Below are 10,479 nucleotides of genomic sequence, written 5' to 3' on the forward strand. Positions count from 1 at the left end.
GGCAGTGTAGAAGCTTGTGGTCACCCCAAGCCTGAGACAGGAACTTCCTGTCACACTGGGACCAGCCTTCCTCCCACATGCAGGTTCCTCACTGCCTGCAGAACCCTGAGGAAGTTGGGAGCTCTGGCACGAGCCCTCCTCCTGCTCGCTGATTCTCCACCTGCTCCCCCATCTGAGGATCCACAGCCTCTCCAAGTGGGAATCCCAGCAGCAGCCTAAAGCAGACAACTGAGATAACACTGTTTGTAAAAATCTGTTTAATAAATATACATCTCAGAAGTACCAAAATAATTACCAACAAAATACACTATGTACACTGTGTACAAGAGGGCGGCGACTCTGGGTCCCACAGCCCCAGGGGCTCCGACGACACACCGGGTCGGTGGGTGTCATGGGATGTGCCCGGGACTGGCCACCCCATGCAGGCGACCAACCAAAGCGCAATAAATAAAACGTGGTCCTTTCATGACATTTGGCCTTAATATTCGCCAAAACCCCCACCAAGAAGAAGTCCGAGAGCTGATTTTTGTTTTTTTTTGCCTCTGAATTCTCTCCCTTGTCCCTCTGCGATGTTCACGCAGCGCAGCCCATCACAGGCTGACCCACTGCCAGGTAGTATTCCAGGCTAGCTGGATATGGTGCAGTGCAGTTCCAGAGACACCCTTAGGAATTTTTTGTGTGTTCTTTTTGGTATATGGTTTTTTTTGTTGTTGTTGTTTTGTTTGTTTTTTTAAAAAAATAAAACTCTTTCTGTACAAATATACAAGTCCACGGGTGCTCCGCACATGTATCATGTCAGACGTTGGCCTCCAAACACACAGTCATCGTAGGGCAGCTGAAAGGAGGAGGAGAGGACACGTGAGAACTCCACGGAGAGCGAGCACATCGGGCGTGGAGCCACAGCTTCCCCGCCACTGTCTGCCCATGCTTTCTTAGACCCTGCTCTCCACACCCCAAGGAATACCAAGACCCTGACAGGCAGTGTGTGCTTCCTTTGAAAGGATCTGCCTAAAAGGGGATAAGCTACCTCCTGTTCCTTTCAGAAAGGGGCACAGTAAAGCTGGAGTGCTTTCTGTACCAGGATTGCTCCGGTCGGAGCAGTCGGAGGGGCCGGGATGGTCACTTGGGGTTTCTTCACAGGGGACAGCAGATGGCGGTGGCGACTCACCTCATCCTCTGTGACCTCCGACTCGGTGTCATAGCTCTCCTCGTCCTCACTCTCTGGCAGTCTCTGAAGGTTTTCCAAGGTTAGCTGGCCCAGCTGCTGCTGGATCCGGGTGCTGGGCCGGCCCCAGGTGAGCTGGTATGGGGAGTAGCCCTGGTAGGTCACCCGGTTGACGTCAGCCCCGCACTTCAGCAAAAGCGACACCAGGTCTGGGTTCTGCAGGTCCACCGCCAGGTGCAGGGCTGTCCGGCCGTTGCAGGGTTCCTGCAGCCAAGAAAAGGGGGGTGATGCTTAGGACCACACCTGGTGTTTCTGCCTGCCAAGGCTAGGTGACACGCTTCCAGGGAGGAGCCGCGCTGCCTCTGCAGGCATTAGACACTCACCTGGGCATTGACGTCAGCGCCCCAGGACACCAGCAGCTCCACGATGCCCAGATAGCCGTGGATGGAAGCTAGGTGCAGACACGTGTGGCCTGGAGAGACAGAAGGAAGCCAGTCTAACTACCTGTTTCAACCCTGACCCTGAAGCATACCTTCCCCCCTAGTCACTCATGGGATGGGCACACGTGGCTTCTGGATTTTTAAAGAGCCAGGATCTGGGTTGGTCATGAACTTGGTCAAAAGCATCTGAGAGAGGCACCTCTGTTTCCTCCAGCTTCCACATGCTTGGAAGTCAAGCTCTTCCCTGCACTCCTGAAGTTCCCTTCCTCTCGGTACCCCCTGTGTACCACCCAGAAGAGGACAGAGCAGGACAGGGCAGGCAGATGGTCGTACCGTTGTAGTTGGTGGCCTGCAGGATGGAGTGCAAGTGCTGGGCTGTGCAGGTCTGCTTGAGGACCCCCACGCTGGCCAGGCAGCCCTGCTCACAGGCCAGGTGCAGTGGAGTATTTCCTCGAAAGTCCCGCAGCTCAGGATCGCAGCCAGCTTCCAGCAGCGCCTCAGCAATTTCTGGCTGGTTGGTGATCACGGCCAAGTGCAGTGGAGTCTAGCAGCGGAAGAGGGGACAGAGGAGAAGAGATAAGCCACAGAGCAAAGTCAGCAGCTGGGTCCCCTGCAGAGCCCGACATCTTCCGCGGGTGGGCGTGGGAGTGTGGGGTTCTGCTCTTTCCAGACAAGCAAGGGGCTCCGCGGTGGGGAGGGGGTCGTGCAGTCCTCAACAAGTCAACAGACTATTTTTACTCTCTAGGCCCTGGGCTGATTGGGCTGAGAGAAGCCAGGCCAGAGAAGGACCCGGGTTGTTCTTTCCGAAGGGCTAGGGGGTAGAGGGTGATCACACCCTATCCACGTGGATCCTAAGGTCACAGGGGCACGGCACTATGCCAAAAAGCGCACCTGCTGCAGGTTGTTCTGGAAGTTGAGGAAGGCCAGGTCTCCCTTCACCTGGCGAATCACTTCCATGGTCAATGCCTTCTCTTCGTGGATAATGGCCAAGTGCAGGAACCTGAGGGGAAGAGAGGGAAAACCCCCCAAGGGGCGGTGAGCGCCACTGCGTGGGGCCCCGGGGCGGGCGCGGGGATTGCGCAAGGCCGGGGTTTCTGCAGGCCGGGGCCGCGGTGTTTTCCGCGAGGTTATTATGAGCTGAGTGTTCCTGGCAGGCGCCCAGGGACTTTCCGGACCCCGCCCCCTGCACGGCGGCGCCGACCCGGCCCGGCCCGCCCTCCTGGCCGCCCGGAACGCCCTGTACTTCCCCCGCCGGCCGCGCGGCGCCCGCCCGCCCCCTTATGCAACCCAGGACTTGGCGTCCTCGCCGCCGCCCCGCCTCCCAGCCGCGAGCCCCGGGCCGGGGGCCGCTGGAGGAGGGATGTGTGTGTGTGCAAGTGTGTGTGTGGGGGTGCGGATCGCGGCCAGGAACGGCCGAGCTGCCCTCCGTGCGGGGCCTCTCCAAGGAGCCCGGGCCGCGCGCAACCCCGTACGCAAGCTCCGCGGGCGAGTCGGCGGTTATGCACGACCCCAGCCACCCCACCACCACCAACAACGGCCGGCCGCTGCAAGCCAGAGGCCGTCCCCTCCTCGCCGGTGAACCGGCCCCCAGCCCCAGCACACACAAACATCCCCAGATCCCGCGACACTTACGAGTCTCCGTCCTCGGTGAGCTGCTGCTTCCAGGGCTCGGCGGCGCGCGGCGCCTCCTGCGGCTGCAGGCGGATCTCGCGCAGCTCCTTCACCATCTGTTCGTACTCCTCGTCCTTCATGGAATCCAGGCCGCTGTCGTGGCGGTCGTCGAGCAGGCGCTCTTTCTTGAGCCCATCCCGGGGTCCCTCCATGGCCCAGTCCTGAGCGTGCTCGGCCGGCTGAAACATGGCGCGCCGAAGGCTGGCGGGGAGCTCCTGGCTGGCTGCTGCTGCCTGGCTTGCTGGCTGCCGCTCCGCAGGTGCTGCGCGCTGGCGTCCGGTCGCTTGGCTCGCCGACTCTGGTGGCGGGGCGGTGTTCGCGCGGCGACTCTTGTGGGCTCGGCAGCGCCGCCGCGCCGCCCTATAAACGCTGGCAGGGGATTTCTCTGGGGCGGGGTCAGGCGCGGGGAATTTCCAAGCCAGTCAGACCAGAAAAGAGAACTGGCTTTGGTCCTTTGCGAGGGGCGGGGGGGAAATGAAGGAGAGAAAAAAAAAAGCAAAGCAGCCTCAACTTTGAGCCGGGGTTCATCAGAGAAACTCCCTGGGATGACCCGACGGGGTCATGTACAGGGAACTTTTTGATGAGCGCTGAGTGGCTGGAAAGTCCTCCCGACCAGACCCTCTCTGTCTAGGTACTTCCCTGCAAGCTGCACTCTATTGTCGCGACCCTCTGCACCCTGCAAGAGCCTGCTTTCCCTGGGGTTTCCCACCGTCCATTTCATTTGGGGGTCATCAGCTGCAGGCATCCGAGGAACGCAGACCTGCGGGGTGGGGGCGGTTCCCCTTTGGGGTTTGCCACTGCTCTGCCGGTCCTTTCCGTTTTCTTTATTATTATTACTAGTATTTTTTTTTTTTGGTGGAAATGCAGGAGTGGAAGTGATGGCTGGCCGTCAGGATCTGGCTTCCCCAGATTTCTCCCTGCAAGCCAGGGCCCACCGCTGGTGGCTTCCAAGGTGGCGGACCTGCGCAGGGATTTCTGTGTGCACATAACAGGTTCTGTGCCTTCTCCATCGGCCAGCCTCCTCCAGTGGAAGTCTTGGAAGCTTTCACATGGAATGGTGTGTGTGTGTGTGTGTGTGTGTGTGTGTAGGGGCAGATGTCGTCGGTGCTCAACGGGACCATGAAGTTTTTGATTTTTTAAAATGTGTTTTTCAAGTCAAGCAAGGCTGCCCATAGCCTTGCAGTAACACCAAAGTTGGTGATCTGTGCCACAGAGGAAGGGTCCTGAGCGGTTGCTCAGTGTACAACTGAGCCATTTTTTTCCTAGGAGTGTCAGGAGAAGGAGCTGGGAAAATGGATGGAGTAGTTTAGTGTCCTACGGGGGATTCCTGTCAGCCCCCTCCCCCTCTGCAGGAGGCTGAGGCAGCCCTAAGCGGTCCCCTCGGGCTCCTGCTCCCTCCTGCCTGCCCACCCTGCCTCAGGGGAAGCCTGCAGCTGTTCACATGCCTACAGATGGTTGCTTCCAAGGGAATTTGGGTTCTGACCCCAGACCCCCAGGCTGCAGACCTACAACTGCATTCAGCTGCTTCTAGAATTTGGTGCAGGTAACAGGAGGCAGCTTTGATGAGGGCTCTTGCACTGGGCTCCAGGGGCCTCTGCAGGGGTTTCTGACTGAGCCTGTGCTAGCCGCCCCTTGCCTCTCCTCAGAGGTCCGATTGTCCCCCTGTACTGAACCAAGGGAATAGGGTGAGAGACAAGATGTGAGTGAAATCAATTGAAACCTTCAGGGGGCAACAGACACCTGTTGAAATGACAACTTTCCACAAGCTGCACTGTCCCCAGGTGTAGGTCCTGCAGCCGCAGGAGTACCAAGCATGCCTGCATTGGGCTCTAATGCCCTGCATGGCGTCTGGAGACATCAGTTTAAGTTTTTTTTTTTTTTCAAGATATATTTATTTTTGTTGGAAAGGCAGATATACAGATAGAAGAGACAGAGAGGAAGATCTTCCGTCCCATGATTCACTCCCCAAGCAGCCGCAATGGCTGAAGCTGAGCCAATCCGAAGCCAGTAACCAGGAGCTTCTTCTGGGTCTCCCACATGGGTCCCAAGGCTTTGGGCCGTCCTCGACTGCTTTCCCAGGCCATAAGCAGGGAGCTGGATGGGAAGTGGGGCCGCCGGGATTAGAACAGGCACCCATATGGGATCCCAGCACGTTCAAGGCGAGGACTTTAGCCGCTGTGCTATCGTGATGGTCCTAGTTTAGTTGTTTTTTAGTGTAATATATGTATTATTATACATATATTTAGTGTAATATATATATTTTACACACACATACATTAAGATTGGTCTTTTATTTTGGTTGAACGAGTTACACAGAGAAAGGGAGAGACAGACCCTCCATTCACTGTTTTACTCCCCAAATGGCCACCATGGTCAGAGCTGGGCTGGTCCAAAGCCAGGAGCCAAAAGCTTCTTCTGGGTATTCCAAGTGGGTGCAGGTGCCCAGGGATGTTAGTCATCCTCTGCTGCCTTCCTTGTTCATTAGCAGGGAGCCGGATGTGAAGTGCCATAGCTGGGACAGAAACTGGCACCCAGAGGGGATGCCAGCACCACAGGCAGAGGATTAGCATACTGTGCCATGATGTCTGCCCCAGTCAGGTTGGATTTAACACTGTTTAATTTTGGGGGGCAGGTTAAAAGCTGTATTACTCATCCTCATATGCAAGTCTAACTGCTTCCTGAGGCTCTTAGAAGTACCACAGCTTATTCGTTTTTGGAAGAATTCTGGCATGCTAGGCATCATATTGTTACTTCTTGTGAGGTGGATGTTATTCTTACCTTCCCAAGAAGACACTGAAATGCATAGGAATTGCCCAAAGTGCATGACACTTGATCTCCTCCCTGTCCTATTCCAGTATAGGAATTGTTGCACCGGAGTCATTGTAGTACCAAGGACCTTTGAAGGCACAATTCATCTGCAGATTCAGGGAAAGCAGAAAGCAAACATCATCTGGGAATATTCCCATATGTCCAAGTGGCTGGGAAGGAGCGCCTGTTAGCTCCAGGGATCTCGGGAATGAGCTTCTCTGCACTTCCTTGGAAGGTTTCTACTCCCGACAGCCTTTGGGAACCAGCAGTGTTTGGTCCTTATTGCTTAGGGTGACACCTAGCGGTGAGAGTCGGGCCCAGGTGTTCCTATATGGATGACAAAGCCGAGAAACCTGGGTGGTGCCAGTCCTGGCTGTGGGGATTCCCGGGGAGATACCTTTTGTTGTTCTGTAACCCTGGGAGACAGCTCTGAATAATGTGAACCATCAGGTTTCCCTATCCAGTTGAAGTCCACACACATGACAACGTAAGTGAACCACGACCCGCCTGGAAACCAGAACCATGGGCCAGAGTTGACAACCTAAGGGGCTGGAGGTCTCAGAGGAGAAATATTTCTCAACCTCTGGACAGCATTTTTAGCTCAACCTTTTTATTGTATTTTATTTATTTCTATTGGAAATGCATATCAGATTTACAGAGAGAGGGAGAAACAGAAAGATCTTCCATCTGCTGGTTCACTTCCCAAGTGGCCGCAATGGCCAGAGCTGAGCCATTCTGAAGCCAGGAGCCAGAAGCTGCTTCTGGGTCTGCTATGTGGGTGCAGGTTCCCAAGGACTTGGGCCATCTTCCAGTGCTTTCCCAGGCCACAGGCAGGGAGCTGGATGGGAAGTGGGGCAGCCGGCGTCCATAAGGGATCCCAATGTGTGCAAGGCAAAGGTTTAGCTATTGAGTATCATGCTAGCCGTAGTTCAGCTATTTTAAAGACAGTTAGCTAACCTTAGCCATCTGATTTTTAATGCTATCGGTGTTTTCTTTGATTGCAGAAAGCAGTATAGTAAGTTGCCCTGGAGAGTTGTTCTATGCTTGGGCTAGGGAGGGACAGGATGTTTGCAGGAGGTCCCAGGGGACAGGGAGCAGCCTCCAGCCCCATGTGTCACCAGGCCCGGAAGCTCAGCCAGGCGCTCCCACATCCTCAGCTTTCCTCAGCTTTATGGCCAGGGTGGTCAGTGGCCATCAGCCTGACTGATTCAACCTCGGTCGTTTTGGTCCCCCCCAGTGAACTCCTGCACCAAGCTCCCCAGGGCTCAGGCCCCGCAGGGCTTCCAGGGCAGCCCCTGCATTCTCTGAGCTTTGGCATCTCTTCCTGCAGAACAACGTGCATGACCTTCCTTTGTAGGGCAGGAAAAGGCACAGACTGTCCCAGCTTCCCATGCTGCCTGCACTACCAGCCCTGCAGACATGAACGATCTCACACTCTGGCAGGTGTCGCGGGACCATGTGGGAGGACCGGAGTCTCCCACGGCTCCAACCAGACAGTGCACTGCCCCATGGGACTGTGGGGCTGAGAGCTTTCAGTGCTCCGGCTCCCCTGTGGTGCAGAGCTGGAGGCTGAGAGCAGGGGGTCCCCAAAGCAAACACTAGACCCCCTAGTATGAGGCGAATGTAACAAATCCAAAACAGATTTATGTATCCCTCATGACACATGTGTTTTTTTGTTTTGCTTTTTTAAGAGCTAATTTTTATTATTGGAAGGTCAGATTTACACAGAGAAGGAGAGACAGAGAGAAAGCTCTTCCATCTTCTGTTTCACTCTCCAAGTTGCTGCAACAGCTGAGCTAAGCTGATATGAAGCCAGGAGCTAGGAGCTTCTTTCAGGTCTTTCAAGCAGGTGCAGGGTCCCATGGCTTTGGACTGTCCTCAGGTGCTTTTCCAAGCCACTAGCAGGGAGCTGGATGGGAAGTGGAGCAGCCAGGATATGAACCAGTGCTCATATGAGATTCTGGCGTATGCAAGGTGAGGACTTTAGCTGCTAGGCTTCCACATCAGACCCCAATATAAATCATGAAAGTATTTTGGTCAGTGTCTGTGGTGTCCTTGCTTGGTGGGTGTCCTGAGCTTGTGCCCTCTCTGCCTATTGGATGACACAGGTCACCCTCAGTCTAAATTCCAGATGCTACCTACCCTGGGCACAGTTTGTGGACATTGAGTGTGATAACAAGCGAGCAATGCTTTGGGGTGGGCAGGATGACTCTCCACGTGTTGTGCTCAGGGAGGAGAAGCTGGATCAGCAGTGTTTCTTTTTGGGGGGGTTCCACAGCTGCTCCTCAGGACACCCGCACCCCACATCGGAGTGTCTGGATTGAATCCTGGCTGCTCCGTCCCTATGTCATGGGTGCGAATCCGGTTTCGGCGCAGCCAGCATGGGAGGAGCCACTGAATGGAGGTAAGCTCCCTGCCGGAGCCTGGCACTGAACAAGATATGAGAAATGAAGGACAGGGGCTCCATTCTCGGGCACCACAACTGGCTGGAGGGTTCAGGACCCTTAGGCTCGGGAGCTGAATCTTTCAGAAGAAACTGTCTTGACGGACACTGTCTTAACTGTAATGACAGAACTGAAGCCTTGGCCATGGCTTAAGGTCAGCATAAACAGGTTCAGAAAGCTGCCAGAAGCCCCGGCTCAGAGCGGGAAGAGGAAGGACGCGGGGCCCTGCCTGTGCTTAGGTCCCGGCAGGCCGGCCCTCTAGGGTCTCCGCTCTGGCCCCAAGCTGTCTAGGCAAGTGGGAGAAAGGATGATTGGTTGCTGAGGCTGTGCGCAGGGAAGGGTACCTGGGAAAACACTGGGTCTGAGTTGGGATTTTGAAAGCGAGAGAGATCCGGTGAGAGGCGTCACATGGACAGACTGTCACATGGACAGACATCAGGAGCCGGGAGCAAAGGAGGGGCTGTGCTGGAACATTTTCTCGTGGTGACCAGCCTGCAGTTGTCAGAGTCCAAGCCTGTGACTGTGAGCTATCCCCTCTGGACACGTGATCAGCTCGGCTCAGGAATGTTCATCATTTCCTACAGCCCAGTGCTCTTGCTAGGCTAAAGTTGAGGGAGGGACACACACACACACACACACACCCACCAGCCTGAGGACTCAGGTACACCTGCAGATGACCAGGGCATCAGCAGGAAGGAAGAGGCGGCAGGAAGAGACGGGGCCACACAAAACAGGGGCTTGCCCCAGGGTGGGTTCTGTGGGGAGCGCTTAGAGAGTTGCTGCACAAATGGCACCTTGGGATCTTCTAACAGCAAATGGAGGCGCGCAGCTCGGAGGGGAACGCCTGTAGCGCCATCTGCTGGCCATGCGCGAGAGCGTCTCGGGGAGGTGACAATGGCACCCAGTGGGCCAGGGAGTATTCCTGCTCTGCAGCCTGGTGTTGCCCAGTTCAGTTCATCCCACTGTCCCCTCAGGAGTGCAGGCCCTGCTAGTTTGGTACTTGCCCATTCATGGAACAGTATTTGATAAGTGTCTCAATTAATTCTGTAAATGGAGAATCGTTATTTTTTTATTTATTTTTTTTTTTTAAGATTTTATTATCATTGGAAAGCCGGATATACAGAGAGGAGGAGAGACAGAGAGGAAGATCTTCCGTCCGATGTTTCACTCCCCAAGTGAGCCACAACAGGCCGGTGCGCACCGATCCGATGCCGGGAACCAGGAACCTCTTCCAGGTCTCCCACAAGGGTGCAGGGTCCCAAAGCTTTGGGCCGTCCTCGACTGCTTTCCCAGGCCACAAGCAGGGAGCTGGATGAGAAGTGGAGCTGCCGGGATTAGAACCGGCGCCCATATGGGATCCCGGGGCGTTCAAGGCGAGGACTTTAGCCGCTAGGCCACGCCGCCGGGCCCAATCGTTATTTTCTTAAGTGACTTAGAAGGGAAACGAGCTGAAGGCAGAAGCTGGCCCCAGTGCACGTGGGGACTCAGATGGAGTTCCAGGCTCCTGACTTTGCAGCCATTTGTGGAATGATGTGGAAGATCTGTCTTGGTGGCAGTAGCCTCACCCACTCCAGTCAGCTTGCTATGTTGTACTTTCACAGCTGGCCCTGAAAGAAAACCAAACCAACCCTCCATGGGGGCAGACATTTGGCACAGCAAGATAAGCAGCCACACGCAACACCAGCAACCCATATCAGAGTACCTGGTTCTGAGCCAGCTTCCGGCTGATGCACACCCTGGGAGGTAGTAAGTGCTGGCTCAGGTATTTGCCTCCCTGCCACCCATTGTGGGAGACCTGACTGCCATTTTGGGCTCCTGGCTTGAGTTGTTGCAGGTGCTTGAGGGGAATGAACCACCAGCAGGAAAAATCTCCAGTGAAATGAAGTCATAAATAAAAAGAAAACTGAAAACACCGCAGAGCCCTCCCCCTCCCCCACCTCCGTCTCCAGGG

The 10,479-nt window shown here is 55.4% G+C and overlaps 1 protein-coding gene across 1 annotated transcript; it reads right to left on the bottom strand.

Moving 5' to 3' along the window:
- Positions 1 to 240: 240 nt before the first annotated feature.
- NFKBIA (NFKB inhibitor alpha) lies at positions 241 to 3,604 on the bottom strand. Its single transcript, XM_004584760.4, has 6 exons — positions 3,238 to 3,604; positions 2,497 to 2,605; positions 1,939 to 2,149; positions 1,549 to 1,637; positions 1,169 to 1,429; positions 241 to 835 (listed from the first exon to the last, which is right to left on the bottom strand). Exons 1-6 carry the CDS (start codon positions 3,462 to 3,464, stop codon positions 791 to 793), a joined length of 942 nt encoding a protein of 313 aa, XP_004584817.1. The 5' UTR covers positions 3,465 to 3,604; the 3' UTR covers positions 241 to 790.
- Between the last annotated feature and the right edge of the window lie 6,875 nt (positions 3,605 to 10,479).

The sequence above is a fragment of the Ochotona princeps genome, chromosome 6, assembly GCF_030435755.1.
Source record: "Ochotona princeps isolate mOchPri1 chromosome 6, mOchPri1.hap1, whole genome shotgun sequence".
NCBI classification, from domain to species: Eukaryota; Metazoa; Chordata; class Mammalia; order Lagomorpha; family Ochotonidae; genus Ochotona; species Ochotona princeps.

Excerpts from the sequence above, each read along its gene's own strand:
- NFKBIA (XM_004584760.4), bottom strand. The coding sequence starts at position 3,464 with ATGTTTCAGCCGGCCGAGCACGCTCAGGACTGGGCCATGGAGGGACCC. Across the intron at positions 2,606-3,237 it reads CTCACCGAGGACGGAGACTC|GTTCCTGCACTTGGCCATTA; the intron begins GTAAGTGTCGCG and ends TCTTCCCCTCAG. Across the intron at positions 836-1,168 it reads CGGAGGTCACAGAGGATGAG|CTGCCCTACGATGACTGTGT; the intron begins GTGAGTCGCCAC and ends TCCTCCTTTCAG.